Source organism: Durio zibethinus, chromosome 11 (genome assembly GCF_047325235.1).
Source record: "Durio zibethinus cultivar Kanyao isolate XHJ-2024 chromosome 11, ASM4732523v1, whole genome shotgun sequence".
In the NCBI taxonomy this organism is placed as follows: domain Eukaryota; kingdom Viridiplantae; phylum Streptophyta; class Magnoliopsida; order Malvales; family Malvaceae; genus Durio; species Durio zibethinus.
Genome location: NC_143172.1, coordinates 17,977,117 through 17,999,887, shown reverse-complemented (window position 1 = coordinate 17,999,887; position 22,771 = coordinate 17,977,117). Strand labels below are relative to the sequence as shown.

General features: G+C 32.0%; 1 protein-coding gene and 1 pseudogene across 1 annotated transcript; both read right to left on the bottom strand.

Annotated features, from left to right (window-relative positions):
* Positions 1-11,193: 11,193 nt before the first annotated feature.
* LOC111290221 (putative receptor-like protein kinase At2g42960 pseudogene) lies at positions 11,194-12,322 on the bottom strand (annotated as a pseudogene).
* Positions 12,323-20,820: 8,498 nt separating this feature from the next.
* LOC111291138 (transcription factor bHLH118-like) lies at positions 20,821-22,285 on the bottom strand. Its single transcript, XM_022882745.2, has 3 exons — positions 21,916-22,285; positions 21,320-21,673; positions 20,821-21,167 (listed from the first exon to the last, which is right to left on the bottom strand). The coding sequence occupies exons 1-3, from the start codon at positions 22,213-22,215 to the stop codon at positions 21,075-21,077; spliced, it is 747 nt and encodes a 248-aa protein (XP_022738480.1). The 5' UTR covers positions 22,216-22,285; the 3' UTR covers positions 20,821-21,074.
* Between the last annotated feature and the right edge of the window lie 486 nt (positions 22,286-22,771).

Genomic DNA, 22,771 nt, shown 5'->3' with positions numbered 1-22,771 from the left:
CCTTTATTGCCTTTTGGATTACATATATAACATCATATTCTGAGAGTATTACTTATCATCTAGCAATTCTTCTAGACAAAGAAGGCTTCTCGAATATGTATTTAATTGGATTCAATTTTGCTATGAGCCATGTGGTATGATAAAGCATATATTGTCTGAGTCTTTTGACAGTCCACGCTAATGCACACCATATTTTCTCCAATGAAGAATACTTAGATTCATATTTTGTGAACTTTTTACTTAGATAGTAAATTGCTCTCTCTTTTTGGTTAGACTCATCTTGTTGCCCCAGCACACATTTCATGAAATTTTTACACACTGTCAAGTATAGAATTAAAGTTTCCCTAGAATAGGTGAAACCAACACTGGAGGGTTTGACAAGTATTGTTTAATTTTATCAAAAGCCACTTGACATTCTTCATTTCATTTTTCAAGATTATTTTTACAGAGAAGCTTAAATATGAGATCACATTTGTAGGTAAGTTGAGAGATAAACCGAGAAATGTAGTTCAATCTTTTCAGAAAACCTCAAACTTCTTTTAGTGTACTCAGAGGTGACAAATTCTAAATGGCCAGTATCTTATCTGGATCGACTTCAATTCCTCTTTTACTGACCACAAAGCCTAGTAACTTTCTTGACTTTACCCCAAAAGTGCACTTGGCTGGATTTAACTTGAGCTAGAATCTTCTCAACCTTTCAAATAACTTTTTGAGGTTGGTGACATGATCTTCATTCTCACAAGATTTTACAATCATATCGTCTACATACACCTCAATCTCTTTGTGCACATATCATGAAAGAGTGTTACCATGGCTCTTTGATATGCTGGTCCAACATTCTTTAACCCAAAAGGTATGACTTCGTAACAAAAAGTTTCCCATATGGTCACAAAAGTGGTTTTTTTCATATCATCTACAGCCATTTTTATCTTATTATACCCTGAAAACCTATCCATAAAAGAGAAAATTGAATGCCTAGCTATGTTATCTACCAGTATATCGATATGAGGTAAAAGAAAGTTATCCTTTGGACTAGCCCTATTCAAATTACGATAGTCTACACACATTTATATATTTTTATCTTTTTTAGAAACTGGTACTATATTGGTTACCCACTCTGGATACTTAGCCACTTGTAGAAAACCTGCATCAAACTGTTTCTTCACCTCTTTTTTTATCTTTAGTAGCATTTCATGCTTCATTCATCTCAGTTTCTACTGAACTAGCTTACATTCTAACTTTAAGTGCAACATGTGCTCTACTATCTTCGTGCTCAACCCTAACATATCCTGGTAAGACCAAGCAAACACATCTATAAATTCTTGAAATAAATCTACCAAACATTATCTATCTCTTGATGAAAGCGAAGTGCCAATTCTGACATCTTTCTTATTCTCTTTATCTCTCATATTCACTAATTTAACTATCTTTTGATGAGGCTCAATTGGCTTATTTTCTTGTTCAATCAATCTCATTAGGTTCGGAGGCATAACATATTCCTCAGAATTCTCTTTATTGTCAAGTTCATCAGTGTTAATTGAATTCTCAAAACTAATCTCTTAATTGTTATCATAATTATCTTCATGTTCATTTAAAGACCTAAAATTGGATGAAATGGGATATGTTGGCAAGATATGTTTGAAAAAATGGCAATAATGAAGACACAAAAAAATGAATGAAAATGCATCCTTCTTAATTTTTATTAAAATAATAAAAAATAAATTACCCAGGCAAGAAAGATCACCCCAATGCTTTGGGCAATAGCTATTAGGATGTTACAATTACATTGTATTAGTTTCAAAAGTCACAGGCATTTCAATGGCACTCCAATTATTCAGCTCATAATCTGACGGATAAAGACGGACCCACCCCTCTTGATTAAGCCCCACTTCATCTTCAATAGCATAAATGGTTAACTGGGTAAAAACTTTTTTCGTGTTTTTTTTTGTATCTGGGTACATAAATCTTCTAGGTCTAAAAATCTCGTACAGGTGTGGGATAACCATTAGTCTTACTATTTTTCCTACTGGCTTTTCTTGATCTTTCATTCTATTACCTTATAACTTAGGCCTAACCTTTCACTATTATCTAACACTGTCGGGGGTTCTTTTATTTCTTACAAGTTCTTGCTCAGCCTTAATCCTAGATACCAGCCCTTTTTGATGACTTGGCTCATCACTATTCTTGAAAAAAATTTATTTTTAAGTCTTTTACCTACAGAATTAACTAATTCGAAAGATCGATAAGAGCATTCTATTACTTTTTTTATGGCTTCTACATATGAAGCATTCATCGGTTGGGTCACTAATATGTCTTCCTCCTCAACTACTACTACCAATTGACCTTCTACATTAAACTTGATCTTTTGCTACAAGGTAGAGGGCACAGCTCTTGTTATGTGAATCCATGGCCTTTTCAGTAGACAGCTGTAGGAGGGAGAGATATCTATCACTTAAAACTTCATATTAAAAATGCATGGCCTAATTTGTAAGGGCATCTCAATATCTCTCAAGACTTTTCTTCTGGTCTCATGAAAAGCTCTCATGATCATCTGACTGTCTTTCATATGAGAATAGTCAATAGGTAACCTTGCCAAAGTTGACATAGGCATGACATTGATAGCAGAGCCATTATTAATAAGGACCTTGGCTATGATATGGCTCTTGCACTTGACCGTGACATGCAAAGCCTTGGTATTTCCCTTTCCCTTCGAGGGAATCTCATCATCGCTAAATGAAATGTGATTTGGTATAACTAGATTTCCAACCAGGTGGTACACATATTCCACAGATACATTATGTGCCACATATGCCCGGTTCAATACTTTCAGCAAGGCGTTTCGATGTGACTCTGAATTTAATAGCAGTGATAATAATGGGATTCATGCTGGCATTTTGTTCAACTGTTCAACAATTGAATACTCACTATGTTTTACCAATTTCAAGAATTCACAAGCCTCTTTTTTTATATTGGCTTCAGGTTATCTTCCTCAGGTTCTACTTCGAGGTTATTTCATCCTTCTCTTTCATTGGCTTTCTCTCTTCTAGCTTTTTCTAACATTTTTAGAGTGTAGCACCTTTCACTTCGAGTAATGCCTTCTACACCAGTTATATTAGAGGTGTCAGCTTTAGAGAAATCCTTTTTCTGCCCCTGAACTACTGTTCATAACCATATTTTCAGGGTACAGCTTTATCATCCTTATATGGGAAGGGAGTCAAAACTTTAAAAGTTATCAACCTGAGAATGAGTTTATCTATGATTGACTTTAGCTTGTTCCCATAATGAATTATCACTGACTTTGGAAACAGTTTTACAAGCTTATCAATCATGTTCAACACCTTCTAAGTCTTCTTTTTTTTCGTAGACCTCCATCTGATATAAATCTAAGATCTTTTGCACCTCTTGGTGAAACTGCTCACAAGTTTTGATAGAGTGGTCCATTGCCCCACTATGATATTTACAACTAGTTTTGGCTATATATACTCCATGATAACTATGTGGACTCATTAGTTATATCATGTCATCTTTCCATAAAATATCAAACAGTTGACTAAAAGGTGTCTTAATATCTGACACTTTTTTCTTCAAATGGCACTCCTATTCTTCACTCAGAGCATTCACATTATGATTAGTCAAGAGATTGCCACTAATATTCGATGCAGTCACCCCTCATGTATCAAAGCTAATCATTCCATCCTTGATCAACCGTTGCACTTTGTGTTTCAAAATGGTGTAATTTTTGGTGGAGTGACCGACAATCCCATAGTGATAGTCACAATAGGCTGTGGGATTATACCACTTAGAGTAAGGTGGCTTGAGAGGCTCTAATTTACTATGAGCAATCAGATGACTATTGTAAAACTCATGATATAATTCTGTAGAGGTCATTGGGATTAGGTCAAATACAAATTTTTTTACGAGTAGTTCACTGTTCCTGTGAACCACCCATTGGTTAGCTGAAAGAGTTTGAGGTCTTGGGGTAGGCTAAGTATTAAGACTATATGTGGTATTCTGAGGCCTAAGAGAGGGTTGATATGTTTGGAGATAAGGTGACTGTACAAATGGTTGGTATAGGTAAAGGGATTTGTTATTTACAGTAGGGTAATATAAAAGGTATCTTTATGGTGAGTAGGGTCGATAACCCTCAAATTGCTATCTATTGAAACTCACAGCCTAAGCTTTAGTCTCTTTCTTCTTTGGGACTCTTTTGCTAGATGTTTCACTTACTTTTAACTTGCTATTCTTGATGGCACTCTCGATAATTTCTCTCGAAATTACTATATCAATAAAATTTTTAGTCGCATTCCCTATCATCTTTCCATAATATGGAGGTTTCAAAGTGCTAACAAATAACACTATAGTCTCTTTCTTAGTTAGAAGAGGTTGTACCTGATAAGCTACATCCCTCCGTCTCTAGGCGTATTCTTTAAAAGACTCATTTACCTTTTTTTTCAGGTTCTGTAAAGATAAACGATCAGGAGCCAAATTGATAATATGTCGATATTGACTGATGAAGTCATGAGCCATATCGCTCCAAGAGCGAATGTGGGTTCTGTCTAGCTGAACATACCACCTGACAGTAGAGTCTGTAAGGTTATCTTGAAAAACATGCATCAATAGTTTTTTATTATGGGCATGGGCTACCATCTTCCTGCAATACATGGTGATATGAATTTTAGGACATTTCGTACTATTATATTTCTCAAATTTTGGTACTTTGAACTTTGGTAGAATAACTACATCTGAAACTAAGCATAGCCCAATAGCATCAACAGAACCATAAAATCCAATCCCTTCTATAGCCCGTAACCTTTGTTCCAGCATACTAATCTTTGTATCTTCTTGAGACTCTGCCACATTTATTTTTTCTTTATTTTTCAAGTCATCTAGATTAGGAACCGGTTCTACTACCTTTTTAGTAAAGACAAAATTTACATAGCTATGGTAATGCCCTGGATTGGAGGCTGATGGCATTCCAAGATATGTAGGATATGCGAAGTGTTGTAGTGAAACCTCTTGTGTAGACTGGGCTTGAGGTGGACCAAAACTTGAAGGATACAAAGGGTTAGCCACTTCTTGTAATAAGGGAACTTGTTGGCTTGTATTTTCTTCTACTCTTTTTCTCTTTTTCAACTTATTGAGAGCATCTAGAATCTTACTCAACTCATTTTCAATATTTTTCTGTGTTTTTCTAGCTTTTCAAATCTGTGAGAGTTTTTTGGCTCCATTGTCTAACTCTGGCTTTTATGTTGTATCAATGGATAAGGTTCTCGCTAGATGGAGCTATCCTTAAATCTTGTGTACCATATCTTAAAATTAGTAAATTTGTATGACTATCTCATGGTTACTTTGTTAAGTGTAATGAGTGAGAATGCAATGAATGAGAATGCATGTATGCAAAGAACATTTGCCTTAAAAATGGTATTTAACTAAAAGATTTCATTTATTCTAAAAAACTTTTATTTACATTGAGTTTATCATCCTAGAATTATAACCATAAAATTATTTGATCTGTTCATACTGGACCTTTGCTTCTTCGATGAAGTTTAATAGATGCTGCCCATGCTCTTCTACTAGGGTCACCACTTGTTTCAATGCCTTTACCTCTTCCACTATCTCTCTTGCCTTGCATACCCCTTTACAAATTTAGGTCGTTAGGTGTTCAATGTGTTTTTGTCTTTCTAAGTTCTCTCTTTTACCACACCAGACTTGGTATGATAACTCTCTATACTCTCTAACCAATGTAGCAATATGGTCTTCTTATTCATTTAACTTTTATCTTAGCCTACTCAGATAGCTGTTTAGCATGTTATTCTCTGTCTATACTTGGGTACTTTTTTCTTCCAATTCAGTATACTCTTGCTTCAATCTTACATTTTCTTCAGTCAGCTCAACAATGGTTATCTCTTTGGCCTTTTCTCTCACACATAACCTTTTATGCTCTTGGTGTAGCTCTGCTAAGTCTTTAATAGCTATATCACGTTCTCTAGCAAACTTGCAAACTCTGGTCTTATGACTTTTAGCTCTATCTTTCCACTGATCTTTTTTTTTTAAGCTTTTAGATTTTTTGCTTTAACTTATCCTTTTCAGACTCAAACTTTTTTGTCGCAAGCTTTAATTCTGATGGTGTCTCTTCCAGTTTTCCTCCTATTGGTGGTTGAAAGCTTTTATAAGTGAATATCATTTTTTATCTTCGTTTTGCTCTCCAAACCAAATACCCTAGAGTGACTTTATCAGTAAACGGTCCAAGACTCACTCTTCGGGGATTTTTCCATGCTTTAATCATCTCATTCATCCTCTTAAATGCTTTTGGCTGACTGTAAGAGAAATCTAACTGATGAAGCCCATATGTCATAGGAATGAACTGTTCTGTCCCAAATTGCCTTCTCACTAGGAGTGGTGCATAATTTGTCGCTCCCCATAAACCTAGAAGTAGGACCATTGTATTATCCCCACATTGATACAACATAGGCTCACGATTCATCCATGGGTCCAACCATCTTACTTCGACACTGGTTAATTTTTGTAGAAAAGTTATCCATTCCTTTTTAGACTTTTATTCTGACCATCCACTTTCATAGAATTCCTTGATCGGAGCTCGATTACGAATATAAAGCTTTGAGAAAGTACTTTTTCCCCATTCAAAATGGCTTTTCATCCATAAGTATAATAATTGTATGTAGCCTATAAAGCGCATTCCATTCCGACGACAGTAACTCAAAGATCTGATAGTCTCTGCTAATATTACCATTAAAGGTTTACAACCGTTAATCACACTCTCAAAGAAACCACCATTTTTTTAATGTAACCCAAGATCTTCGAAAATATCACCATTCCGTATATGGCTAAGGCAAATATATCTAACCCCTATTCTTCATTGGCATGTTGCACTAGAAACTCATGAAAAAACTTTCAAGGTAGGCAAACTTATTCTTGTTTCTTCTTTGTATGAGAATCATAACTTCTTTGTCTATCCCCATGAGTTGAGCTAAACCCTTACGAAATCTTGACTTATGTTTTTTGATATATATCTTATCCGAAGCTTTGAGTTGTAAACCTAACAAAGTCGAATATTCTTCGATGGTTGGTGTCATATCAATTTCATTGAAGATAAAACACTTGTATGCAGGATCCCATAATTGTGCTACAGCTTTGATTAGTTGATCGTCGAAACTACTACTAGAAGGTGTGCTATATGACCGTGTCTCTGGCAAAATTGCTCTTGTCTTGACGGACTCATCTTCTTCCATATATCAATCAAATCCTTTAGATTATTCTGTTTAAAAAAGATATATGTTTCTTGAGATAAGGTATAATCATATCTGATTGGTAAACAATCACCCATCTTTAGTTGAATCTTTTTTACTGGACCCTTACTTCGTTGGGTGACTCACAAGGTGCTAATACAGATGAAAAGTAAACTAGTCGTTCTATGGAGTCCATAAAAAATTTTTGTTGAAGACCGTCTTTCAAGCAAATGTTCTTTATGCAACTTTATGATATGAGCATAAACTAATGCAAATGAATGAGAGAAAAGGTTAGTATGCCCAAAAAAAAAAGAATAAATAAATAACTAAGTAAATTAAAATATCACACAAAATAAGAGGAATAAACCTTATGCTTCTGGTTAATTCTAAAAGGGAAGAATGATGGCTCTATCTATAGGTTAAGCATTTTTAAGGTTCACTATATGTGGTTTAAGGTTAAAGTTTAAAAGTTCCCAAATTGCTCCTTACATCATTATCCATTACAAACTAGTAAGGCACCCTAATCTTCACCCATTACAGACTACAAACGAAAAAAGTTCAATTTGAGTGGGAGTATTTCGCTAGCTACTGCGAAGGCATTAAACCTCACGAAAGTAATAGGTACTTTACTCCCTCTTAGAGGGACGTAGCTCGGGTATAGAGCTCATGCTATGCATATGCATATGAATGACATAATTAATAAAGTAAATAAACATGAATGAATAAAAGAATCTATACAAAAGGTTCCATTTTTATTAGGCTTTTGGATAACACAAATTTATTTACTGGCTTGACTCTCGACATGTCCCCAGTGGAGTCGTCAAGCTATCAAAATGTCTAGATCCGGGCATCTATCGCTAGACATTGACTTGAAGGAGTCGCCACCAATCTTTTTTATCTAGGTGCGATTGGCCACCTAATGAATCTATCATTTCAGGGAACACCTAAGTTTAAGAGTTCCTAAAAGAATAGGTTCGAGTCTACTAACCAGAACAAGGTTTAAGAGTTCGGTTACGTGTGAGGAAGGTTATAGCACCCTCACAACGCCAATCGAAAGATGGTACCAGCTTAATTTTGTGTTATCCAATAAGCCTTAAAAATTTACTAAGTAATTAATTATTAGAAATTATTCTCAATTGACTCTAATACTTTTAGAAAAAAATTGAGAAAATTCCCTCACCTCAAGAGTATGCAAGAAAACTACTGTTTCACTTGCAGAGGCTCCATCGTCAGATTATTTAACATTAAAGAAAGTTCAAGAAAATGAAAAAGAAAAAGAAAAAACATTATTGCTTTTGTACAAGGAAAATTGATACTTTCAACTTTTTCCCAAAATATTTTTTAGAAAAAATTATTTTCAAGGAAAATTAATACTTTCAACTTTTCCTTAAAAATATTTTTTCAAATTTTATTTAAAGAAAATAATAAAATAAAAATAAATAAATAAAATAAAATAAAAATGAAATAGAAATAAAATAAAATAAAAAATACTAAACAAATCTAATAAATAATAATAATAATAATAAATAAATAAATGAAAAAAAAACCTGAAAACAGATCGGCTTAGCGGCCCAGCTCGACTCGGCTTGAGGAAGAAATGATGGTTCGAAGACGCGACTTGGCTCAGCTCGGCTTGGCTTTGGAAACGGCTCACAGTCAGGTCACAATCAGTCCAAAATGGGTTGACGCTCGGGTCGGGTCACCCAATTTTAAAATGCGCGGATCCTCTAGGCATAGTAACGCCAAAACGACGTCCTTTTCAACAAGTATAAAAGGTTAATTCCTCTATTTTTCAGCTGATCGAGCCTTCACTCTCTCTCTCTCTTCCCTTCATTTCCTCTCCCTTCTCTCTAAACAGACGAAGAACTCCGATTGAATTCTCGTTGGATTTTAGAAATTTTCATCGAAATTTGAGTTTTTCATCGGAAGTTCACCGAAAAGCTGGTCGATTTCTGGAAATAATCGTCGAAAACTAGGTAGATGGTCGAAAAAACTTGACCGGAAAAGTCACTGAAAAATTCAAACTTCACCAAAAAATTCAACCTGAATTTTGAAATTTTCCAGAAATTTCCAGAAAAAAAATTCACCAAAAATTCTAAAAAATTTTCACCAATTCCTAGAGCTATTCTAACGTATCAAAACCCTTTTTTAGCTTCTGTTTCTTATATGTGTCTGTGTTTCTGTGTGTCCTGGTCCTTTGATTCGTGGATCTATTTATAAAGATTGATCAGAAGAGTTTCTGATCAATCCCAACTCTTTCTTGGATTGGGATTCGATCCTTAAATCCAATATGGACTCTAATTGAAACTCAAATCCACGGTAGAATTCCCAATTCCATCCCAATCTCAGCCGAATAAAAAGAAAAAGAAAATCAAATCAAATAAAATTTGTTAATAGATAATTAAAAAAAAAATTAGATAAATAAAATATTAATAGATAAATAATAATAATATATAAGTAGATAAATAATAATAAATACATATATATAATAATATATAAATAGATCAATAATAAATATATATTAACAGATAAATAATAAATATATATTAACAAATAGTAATAATAAATAAATAAATACATAATACATAAAATACAAAAAAGAAATATATATAAAATACAAAATAAAAATAAATTGGCCTACCCATTTGGACCAGGCCCAATTGATCTAGGCCTAGACCAAATTGGGTGTCTACATCGTTCACATAACCATTTCATAACAAATTTTGTTTTTGTTCTATGTCTCTGTTTTTCTCAAATTTTTATTATTTTGTAGCAGAGTTGCTATATTGATGAGAAAAAAAAATTTAATTGAAACTACCTTTAGATACTAATCGTTTATCTACAATAAGAGCATAAACTTCACTCTTATATATGTCCGGGATTCATATCTGATACTTTTCAAAGGAATGTGATTTGAAAGATAAGGGAGAATGGATGTGAGAGAAAGAGAATGAAGTGGTAGAGAGAAAAGTGGAAAAAAAATGAAAGTGAAAAACTATGTGTGCCAACTAAATAGCCAAATTAGCAAAAAAAAAAAAAAAGTCAACATGATATTAAGCCTGTGACGCTATACTACGGAGTATGCATTTCATCCAAAATTTTTTGTCTAAAAAAATTCTTAAATTGTTACAACCCTTAACGTTTTATCCTTATTTATATAAATTAAAACATTTAGTTCTGAATTGAATAACGACGCAAGCATTTAATCCTAAATTGATTATTTAGCCAATTACGAACGAGTAATTTTTTAAAAAATGAAATAAAACAAAAATATTTCAATCTAAATTATTTCAGAATGTTGGATAATTTATGATTTAAATCGTTTTTAAAATAATAAAAAGTTTTCATCAAATTCTAAAGGATTATGAACAACTGTTCCTTAAAAGAAATTTTTAGAAAAATAAAATATTTCTAAATTTTATTAGAATGGTAGAAAATTTAGAATATAAAATTTTAATAAAATTATAAAAAGGTTTAAAAAATAAATTATAAAAGTTTTTTTTATCAATCCAACAATAGAGCCCCTTCAAGGAAATGAATGGGTTTCCTAAATACTTTTGAAGTGAGAAAAATTTTCTAGAGATTTTACCAAAATGATAGAAAAATCTTACAAAATTTTTTATATTTAAATAATAAAAATCAAAACAAAACAAAACAAAAAACCATTTAATTAAAGACCAATTTAGTGCAACACAAAATTACTTGGTATCATTTCTGACGAATGTTGTAGAGGTACTAATACTTTCTCATGCATAACCGTCCTCTCAAACTTAATTCTGTAACGCTTATTCAAACTTATTCTTTTTATAAAGTCTTAACTGAATTTATGATCTCTTTAAAAGAGGTAATTTCAAGTTAGTGATCAATCGTATCTAAACAAAAAAAATTGATGACAATTCCTGAGAAATTACATCTAACGATCGAGTCCTCAGACCGATACGGTATGACACTTAACTAACATAACATTAGAGAGTACCCAATAGATTAACAATTTCTTACAAATTAAATACACAAAGAAACAATAAATTGAGCATTCAAATCTTTTTTGAACGTGCCCTTTTTCTCCTTAAATCAGATTGTGCCATTCTAAACCCTTCAAAATCATAAAAAGTTTCATCATTATCTCCATCTTCTTTTTCAACCATGTCTTCAATTTTAGTCACCGATTTTCTTCTTCTCCTGACACCACCCTTAAGGCACTCCACTACTTCTAACATGCTAGGTCGATTATCCGGATTGCTGTCGGTGCATCTCAATGCAATCGCCACTGCAGATTTAAGCTGAGCACGATCGAACTTCCCCTTCAACCTCGGATCTGCAATATGATCATATGCACCCTTTTGCACAAATGGGGTGACCCATTGCACTATGTCACGCTTCACCCCACCAGGGAGTTTCTCCAATGGTTTTTTCGCACTTACGATCTCTAGAAGTAAAATGCCAAAGCTATAAACATCACAACTCTTGGAAACTTTTCCCCACATTGCATATTCAGGCGCCAAATATCCGAGAGTTCCCTTGACCCTAGTTGTCATATGAGTAACACCATCTGGTATAAGCTTCGCAAATCCAAAATCAGCAACTTTTGCTTCAAAGTTTGTATCTAAAAGAACATTGCTGGCCTTTATGTCTCTGTGTATTATGTGAGGTTTGACCTCATGATGCAAGTACCTTAAAAAAAAGTAAAAAAAAACAAATAAAAGGATACATTTAAAGACAACTTTAGCTAATTAAATTTTAAACTAATTAGCAACACAGCCTCACAAACATATTATATATATATATATATATATGAGTTTATATATGTTATATTGTTAGGGTATAGATAATATATATTATAACTGAATCATGACAACTCATAAAAAATTAATTTTAAAATTTTAAAATCTTAAAAATAAATACATTTAATTCTAAAAATATACTTAAACTTTATTTTATTTTATTAAAAATATATACATTGATAGTATATCAAAAATAAATTTTATATATTAAATAGGTGAATCAATTAATAATATTTCATCTCAATAATTAATTTAAAATAAACAATATGGAAAATCTCACCATGTCAGCTTCATGGAACACAATACAAATCTTGATTTATATTAGTATGTTGATAATCTTGCTTTATTTTGGCATGAACCATATGTGAACAATTTGAAGAATAATTACGTACGATTCTTGCAAATTAAGAACGGTATTTTTTTTCACAAAAAAGAAAAGGAAGAAAAGAAAGCTTAGTTTAACTTACGCTAGACCTTCGGCTGAACCGATGGCTATTCTCAGTCTACGTGGCCAATCGAGTAAGCAATCGGCGGCAAGTTGGCCATGCAGATGGGTTATCAAACTATGGTTAGGCATGTAATCATAGACTATTAATCTTTCATCCCCGCCGACATAAAACCCTCTCAAACCTAGCAAATTCTTGTGCCTCACCCTCCCAAGTATCTCCACTTCCACTGCGAATTCAGTCTCTACCTTTACACTTATCGCCTTGAGTCGTTTTACTGCTATCTGCAACACCACATTTGCTACACATAATTAACAAAAAAAAAAAAAAAAACCAATTTATAGGTATCTACCATATATAACTAATTTGTTGGTTTCAACTAGCTATGGAGATTAAGCAATAGAGAACAGAACATATGATTGCCTCGACGCCTTCACTTGTACGACCACAATATACCCTTCCAAAGCCGCCTTCTCCTATCTTGTTATCGTTGTGGAAGTTGTTTGTTGCGTGCAGAAGCTTCTTGAGAGTGTATATTTCCCAGGGGTATTCCCTGCTCTTATTCACCCTGTGGCTGAAAGCAAAAGAAAAAAAAAATCAAAAAGCAATTGCAAATTAACCCAGAAATGCTCTTGTCAAAACTGTTACATGTACATAAGAAAAGCCTACCTGATCTCTTCTTTTTCTTGATAGATGCAACAGAAGAAACATCTCCAGTTCATAATTTCTGTGGCGGAAAGGTTAAGAGTGAGGAAAGGTGAATTGTCAAACAAAAAATTAAACAGGGTTGGGGATAAAAAGCAGCATGCAATTAGTACCGATCGGAGATTTCTGAAGAAGAAAATAGCTTTATTGCACTGAAGACAAAAGACAGCCTAGGGAATTCAAGGAGTTTGGAGTATGATGGTGCGTAAAAACAAGATGAAGAATATAAATTTCTAGTATAAACAGCTTGAATTAAGCTAATTTAATTTTTGTTCTTGTCGTTTCGCGTTAATCTGTTTTCTCATTGGAAATATCAAATTATTCCATCACTTATTAAACATTCTTAGTAGTTATTCTATTTATTCTGTATGACATACAGCACGATTAATCAATTGGTAATATGATAATGATGATTTTAATTATACAATTTCTTTTAGTTAGATGGAAAGGGACTCCTTCAAATCTAACAACAGCTGTCAATGTATCTGGAGCATTGATTTGGTTGACCATATCATACTGAGGGCATGATGCAAATTCAATTAAAAGATCTTAACCGTATGATCTTGAACTTTAAGTTTGAATTAGTTAAAAAACGCCATATATCAAGGACAATTAGCCGTAACAAATCCATTCCAAGAGGAATCATTCGACGCGAAGGCTTTAATCCATTATTACTAGCTTTTAGATCAAATTGAAAACGAGGGGTCCAAAAGGTTACGGTAGATGTTGACAAATTTTGCATTCCAAACAGGAAGTATGGGTGATTTTAACCTCTTTATCTGGGAAATAAAAATGGAAGAGCAGTAAAGTAAGTGTGGTTTGAACCTTTGGGCTCAAGGTATTGTTTGGGCCAACTTTCTATAATTGTTCTAATAATTCCCAAGGTTCAATGAGCCCGCCATTTTTTTTTTTCATATCTATTTTAAATTTCTTTTTATTAAGTTTCACTCTTCAAAATAGAGAGTTTTCTAAATTCACTTGTTTTTCTTTTCATATCTATTTTTTTTATTTTTAAAAATAAATTTACTTAATTATTTTTTTATAAAATTTTAAATATCCATATACGATAAGTTATACAACTTTCCGAGAATAAATTTTCGAAGAGATAGCTTTTAAAACTTTAAAAATATTATAAAAAAAAGAAATTTGACTAAAAATTTAATTAATTTATATAATGAAAAAGTTATTATTAAAAAAATTATTAAAATTAAAAAACATTTATTTTATTATTTTATTTTAGAAAAAAATAAAATCTTATTAGACTTTAATTAAACTAAGAATAAAATAGTAAATGCAATTTTCTTTTTAGAGATTTAAATTTTATCATTTCTTTTTAAGAAATATTTTTTCTTGTTATCGATTTTTGAAATTATATAATAATTTTATCTAAATTGAACTTCTTAGAGAAACTTCTTTATTTATTTATTATGATAGATTTCTCTAGTTAGTATATTAGATTTTGATAAAATTGTGTAGTATTTAGTAATATTACTTGTACAATTTTAAGAGTTTCAACTCTTAAATATTGATCAAACTTGATAATTCTTTTATCATCTCTCGTAACATCAAGAAATAAAATATTTAATTAAAGCCTCGTAAAACTTTATTCTTTTTTTAAAGTCAAAATAGTAAAATCAAATTTTTTTATTAATTTTAAAATTTATGATTCATTTCTAATAATGACTTTTTCATTACATCAATTAACAAAAATTTATAATAAATTTGTTATTATAACTTTTCTTAAAACGTTACTTAACATTAGTATGCAAATTCGGTAAGTTATATAACTTACTAGATATAGATATCCAAAAACTTATAAAAATATAATTAAGTAATTTTATTATACAAAAAAGTTTTGAAACAAAAGTGGGATGTGAAAATCAAAATGGGAGTAGATTTAGAACCTCCCTTCAAAATATTCAATTTTACAACATGAGTGGTTCTAAATACACCATTAGAATTTTTCTTCACACTCCTTCATATTCTCTTCAAAAATATTCATATATAAAATACTAATTTTATCTTTGAGTAAATTATAATTTTATCATTTTTACATCTCATATTTAAGGCTTTTGAAAATCTATTTATGAGAGTTTTAAAAGGTTTTTGAAAATCCATTTCAAAGAAGCCTTCAAATCTCTCAAAAATGAATTTTTCAAAATTTTTAAACTCTCAAAAATTTATTTTCGATAAAATTTATTTTGACAAAAAAATTTTACACCTTACTTAAGCTTCATTTGATATTTAAAACTCTTAAAATCCAATTTTGAAAACTATGATTATGATGAAAAAATTTTTGTAAAAATCTTAACTTTTGTATGACTTCAACCAAATTAATAAACAAAAATCTTGAAATCTTATCTACAATGAATGAAATACTCATAAAACTTGTGATTTAGGGGTTACTTTGATGATTTAAGGGTTAAATTTAAAATTGAATTCGGATTGAGAGTGACAAAATGAAGTAGAGAGTAAAAAAGATATGAAGAAAAATGTAATGTTGAGATGGAGTGTATTTAGAAAAAATAAAAAGTTATATTTTAAATATAGGATATATTTAATAATGGGGTGTAAAAAATTTTTGTGGATGTAAATAGATCTTTCCTTACAACTTTTCAACCTTCCCATTTTGTCAAAAATAACTATGTTTATTCTCATTTTTGCCCTTTAGTCCATAAGGTAGATGTCAGAATGATTTTCATTTTTTTCGTCGATTCTCCCCTACCGCTTCATTCGCTGCACCACCATATCGACCCATTCCCCAGATCGTCTAAAAGTTGGTGACGACCTTGAATGTAATTTTTGTCGATATAGCGACCATAATTCCATAATTTTCCACATATTTTCCTTCCGAAAATCTCACCATTTTTGGTGGCCACCGCCGCGCCTGAGCACAGTCGCTCCAGTTGATCTTAGCTGGCCTCCAAGGTAGCCTAATCTGGTTGATTCTGACCCGATCTGCCACCTTTGGATGTTGAGCCAATCTCAACAATTTTCAATTTTCAATTTTTAAAATTTATTTATAATTTTTGCTGAAAGTAATGCTTTTTTGAGAGATAAATAGTTAATAATAAATTATATAATTATATAAATTGATAAATAAAGTTTTTATTTCCGTTCATGAATAACAATATAAAATTAAGTTTTATAAATATATAAATATATACTAAAAAAATAAAACTAAAAAAAATAATAACACATATTTACAAAAAATATAAGTAAGCTAAAATAAATGCAAAGAAATAAAATTCCAAATTAATTGTTAATATATTAATTAAGTAAAAATAAAAAGTTATTGCTAAATATTTAATAGCTAAAAATAAGAAAATACTTATACATGTCAATAAATAAATGTGTAATAAGGTAAATTAAAAATAAAGTTGACATGTTAAATATTCATTATTTTATTACTTATAAACATAAAATAATGTGTTAATATTACTTATAAACATATAATAATGTGTTAATATTTAAGAAAATATTTTTTACTAATAAATATATTAAGAATTATTTTAATATGATATGAAAAATGTGTTAATATTTTTTATTAATTATTATATTAAGAATTAAGTTAGTAAGAAATTATGTGTTAAGACTTTCAAAATAATTTTTTACTAATTATTACTATTAAGCATTATATTAATATAAATAATGCATTAATATTTTTGAAAATTTCTTATTAATTATTATGTTAATATAATAAAATATATTAATATATTTTATTCAATAAAGATGTTTGAAATTCATAAAAATGCAAAATGAAATAGAAAATATACATTAAAATAATTTATTTTTACACTTTCGGCATAATGTTCTTAATGAACACTTTTTCCTCTAATCACATCTCACATCATCACCATCAGTGTTTTTACTCAAAACGCATTTTGTCTCCCCACCGGTTTCAATCTTATCACTCTCAATTTTACAATTGACCTATCAATCTCGCTACCTTCGCTGTTCTCAATCTCGTTACTATGTTGAAAAGATCCTAAAATTGATAATGTTTATGGCATTTTTTTCTCCCAACTTTCCTTTTTCTATTAGTTACTTTGATATTAAATCTTGGTTAAATTAATATAAAGGGCTTTTGGCAAATCTTTACTGCAAGCTCTTGAAGTTGGAGCTGGAAAAAGCTCTTAAAACTTAGTGATACTGCTAGCTCTCTGATCACACGGGGACCAGCTTCAAAAATGACTGAGAGGAAGACTTCCAAGTCTGGAGTATATACAGTTGCATCCACTTATAATTAATGTGTTTAAGACTAAATAAACCTCAAGTTTTCTGGATAGGCTTACTCCATATTCCATTCTTGGGTGGATGAGGCTCAGTCTTAGTGTTAGCTGGTAAAAAGACTCCTTTTACGCTAAAAACAAAGTAAATGACTTTAATGAAGTAAATCATTGCTGCCATTACAGCAGCAAAAAAAACAGAACATAAAGATGCAGGGCAGCCTCTTTTGAATCTTTTTTCTCACTTTTTCATAGTAGACTTTTTCATAGTAGCGTATACACTACGGTATTATCCTAGAATGTAGGGCATCTAAGCTGTTCAAGTGTCTAAAATCAAGTACTGCTATGTAAATAATATAACATAAATAAACCTTTAACTAGCCAAAAAGTTAACTGATGTTAACATTAACTTTAATATATTTACTGCACCGCACATTACTTAACATGTTCCCCTTAACGTGCTGCTTCGTAACTCCCAATTTAGGCTTCTTTTAATTGTTGGAATTTTACTCGTTAGTGGCCTTTGTGAAAATGTCTGGCATTTGCTCTTCAGACTTGCAAAACACAAGCTGCACTTGTCCTTTTTCAATTGATTTTCGAATGAAATGATGTTTGATTGCAATATGCTTGGTGCTGCTGTGATAAACTGGGTTTTTTAGTCATTGCTGTAGCAGATTTGTTGTCACAACGAATTAATTACCATAGCTTCCTTTTTCTTCTCACCTACATTTTCCATGATTCTTTTCATCCACATTGCTTGACGAATTGCCTTGTTGCCGCATATTCTGCTTCAGCAGAAGGTTTGAGCCACAATTTGCAGCTTCTCTGAAAACCAAAAAAATACTCTTGAAATGCATAACCCGAAGTGCTTTTCATGTTATCAACACAATCAGCCCAATCATTGTCACTATAGCCAAACAACTTCTACTTAGGACTTCTTTCATATCTAATTCCCTACTTGTTGTCCCTTGAACATACCTTAGCACTCTTTTGGCTGCTTCAAGATGAATGTGGCTAGGATTACTCATAAATCTAGAGTAGACTTGTTACAAACATTAAGCAAAGTCAGGCCTTCAAGCAGGGAGATAAATTAGATTTCCTATCAAACTTCTATATAGACTTTCATCCACCTTACTTTCTCTATTTCTTTCTTTAGTTTTTCACTCATCACTAAGGGTATTAATGGTTTTCAATCATCCATTACAATTTTTTTCAAGATCTTTTCAGCAAACTTCCTTTGGAAAATAAATACATCATTGCCATTTTGATGAATCTCAATACCAAGGAAATGACGTAGAATTCCCAAATCATTTATTTCAAATCTCTTCATTGTCTTAATCTTGAACTCTTTCATCTTGCTTTTGTTCACTTCATATGTACATCAAAATCGTCAACATAAAGTGAAATAATATCGTGTGCCTTGATAATTAACGTACAAAGTGGGCTCACTTTTACTTCTGTCAAAGCCTTGCTTAATATGTTTTATATTTCGTGTGTCATTACAAATTGTAATATAATAACATTTATGTTTTACATGTGTCTGACATAAAAAAAATTCGACATGAATACAAAAATTGTCATTATCTACAATCAAGCTCAGACTGAGATTACGTTGCTTTGCTTATGCGTGTTATGTCAACTTTCTTAGTTAACATGAGAGTCGTTCCACTAACAATGAGAAAAAAAAGAGAGAGATAGAGATAGAAAAGTTTGTAGCCCTATCAATCATTAATATCTCCTGTTATAGCTTAAAAAAGCCAGACATATCTATGAACTTGTCAAATCCAAAAAGAAGGAAGGAGGCATACAGTATACAAACAGACATATACATAAATATGTAAAAAACTACCATTAATAAGACTTTTAACAATTAAAATTTGGCCTAATAGCTTATGCCACTTTTAACAAATGTTAAGCTCAAATGTTTCAAAATGCCCATCCCTCCCCTTGAACTTCCTCATCTGGATAAAAATAATCATTACGATGATTTTTCTTTTTCTCTGGAGAGTAAAGGCAAGAGGGAACGAGATGGCTAGAGGGAACGCGTAGCACTAGGCAACAGTTTTTGCTGATCACTGATCAGTTGGAGCCTTTACCTTTTGAGACAAATCAGAATGGAATCTGTATAAACAACTTGTAGAATAGGAAACTTGATATTCCTTAATGGTGAAATGATTGTGTTGATTTGACTACATTTTTTTGGTCCAAAAGTTGATATAGACAACGGATAATCCCTCTCTTTCGATAAACTGCCCTTTCTTAATCAATTCAAGTTTCAATTTGATCCGGTTCTTACTAGTTAATGCAATATATACCTAAAGACTATTTTTTGTACCGAATTCCGATTTGAAGGTAATTTTGGAAAGACAAAAAAGAGAAGAAAGCGATTAAAAACAAAAATAATAAATGTTTTTTATGTTTGCATTCCATCACGTAAAGCAAAAATTGATACAAAAAAAGTTAAAAAAAAAATTTAAGAACTGTGAATAAGATGGATAGGAACGATAGTACTTAAATATTCATATTTATAAGTAAAAAGAGAGATTTACGAGGACAATAACGAATGATCGAATTGATGTGACATTAAATATGTCAAGTAAGCATTAAATTGTTTGTTGGTACACTCTAACAAAGAAAAAAAAAATCATAATACCCTTTTGACTAATAAATGTTCCTAACAACTATAATCTAAGCTAACTAGATACTTCATTCATTTAAACGTGCTATGCTTGTTTTTACAAACTTATTACATCGAAAGTTTTGTAACGTCACTTCATTGTGATGGTCATTCTCATGTTATATGGATCAGAAATCTCATGTTTTTCTCAAGTGATTGCTATTTCCAATTGCTGATCACTTCCTGGATCTTATATCTCCTTTCACCAACAAGTACAACCCCTTTTCCACTCAACTTGCTATCTGTCCAAATTGATCAGTACTGTATGGCAAAAACCGTGTCATGACTGTGCATAAAAGCATGCAAAAATAGAAAGAAAGTGTATCCATCGGTATTGTAGATCACTAGATCAGTACCATCCACAGATTATGATATAACACATATCACAATTCAAAGAGCAAAACAAAATCAAAATCTGCATAAGGCATATACCGGACATGATTCCTATATAATGAAATTTCATCAGAATTCAGAATTACTGTGCATGAACTGAAAGTAGAAATCAAAATAACGTTAAGTCTTATCTTGCAGCAATAATCAACTTACCAACAAGTTATGAAAGCAAGTTGGACTCATAAAGTTGCCAGTGTATCTGGTATCACTTCAATTAAACTACACAGCTAGGCCAAGAACATGAAAATGTTGGTGAACATGTTTAAATTAAGCAAAATTTTTAATCAATCATGGAACATGTTTATTTATTTTTTACATAATTTATTTTCCGTTTTACTTAACTAGCCATAGTTTCCTCCCAGGATTCATTTCCTAGAAATAGTAATTAATTTCCAAGGAGATACATAATTGATAAAATTATATTTTCTTGTTCCACACAGAACCGCCTACCAACAATACAACTACAGATATTTCCAACTAGAAGGTCATAGAATAGCAAAACAAAGTACCAAAAGCTAAGTTATAGATATTAGCTGTGGCCGCCTTCATAATATGTATGAACGCCCTTGCAAGCCAATAGAGCAACGGTCACAGCATCAGTCATAACTCATAAGCGTATCTCGGTATGATATCATATCATTTAGTTTTGTTTGCAGCCTGGGTAGATCAAGTTGAGTTGGATCACTAACCTGCAAGACATTTTCAACAAAGCAAAAACACATGTTTTGGATTAGATAATTAACAATGCTAAATCCTAGAACCAGAAATTAATTATGGGAAAAAAAGAAGGGAGGGGGAATTTGAATGAATATATAATAAGAACAACCACATATAAATACACCTCAGAGTGAATAGTGTGCAAAAACCCTTCATTTGTTTGGCTGGAGACATAACGGACAACGTCAAGCCCCTCTTCAAGGATAACCAGCATCATTATCGAGAGATGCCAGCTTTCGTCTCCAAAGCCACTATTTATCACAATCTCCACTCCGCCCTGATAAGGATGGACTGCAACACATGAGTTGATCGGCGAGCAGTTTTCTGATGAACTAGCACTACTCCCTTGATCCAAAGCACTCAAATTGGACAATTTTTTGAGCTTATCTCTTTTGACACTCAATTCCTGGATCATCTTCTTCAAATATTTTATGTAATTCACTGCTTCGTTCATGTGATCGGATACAGCTCGCTTTCCCTGTAAGCCCTCTCCCCCCATCAAGAAAACCCTAGCATTATATAAGTATTTCTATAAAGAAAAAAAAAAAAAAAACTTATGATCTCCAAACTCCAAAGAAGGCTACCTAATTTTGAAGGCTACTAATAAATATGTACCAATGTGGAAAGGGTTAGCTATTTCTTGAGAAAACCTAGTAAAGTTAATACACAAATGGGGGAGGAAAAAAAGGAATAAATAAATAAAGAGACCAGTTCATTGACCTTTATTGACTCAACAGGGAGCAGTGATCGAAGTTTGCCATAGAGCTTGGCCATTTTCTGCCTCCTTTGCCGCTCGATTTCCTTGCGCAAGATCTTCTTAGCATCATTGGCGGTAGCATAATTCCCATCATTATTGTTGGCAGCAGCAGCCAAATTTTTAGGTCGTTTGCCTTTTCCTATTCTATTACTTCCCTCTACTGAAGCTTCCCCAGATGTCAGATTTTGTTGCACAAAATCTCCATGGTGGGGAATACCATAGATTTCGTACAGGAAGTCATCACTCTGATGAGAAGGAAACATTGAACAAAGACTCTTCCGGGGTTGAAAGCTGTATCTTTCCAGGGATAATGAGAAGTTTAAATAAGCAGATACGCCTAAATCTTTGTTTTAATATTTTTGTTTCTGAAGTCCTTCGTGTATATATTTAGTTTGAGTCTTTTTCTTTTACAAATTATTATTGAATTTGATTTCTGAATTCAACATCATGCGATAACGCAACCTTTTCAATTTTCATTGGCCCGAAATAAAAAGATTCCCCGCAATCTCTTCCAAGGCAAGCTGTGGCAAAACGTGGTCTTGGCCTTGGCAGCGTGTTAAAGTTTTGGTTTTGGGCACTTTCTTCCTTTTACTGCAGAAATTACAACAGCAAGTCTTACGTCGGCACTCGGCAGGTGTCCCTTTCTGCACGTCTCATAACGATTCTAGGCAGATTAAAAAATTCAGTCATTGCAACTTTGGAGGATTGCTTTGGTTATCAAATATCATTAAATATTACTCAATTCTCTTTGGTGTCGTGTCAGATTGTCTATCTTTCGTTTCTATAGCATTCCCTTCTCATAATTCAATTGATTTTATC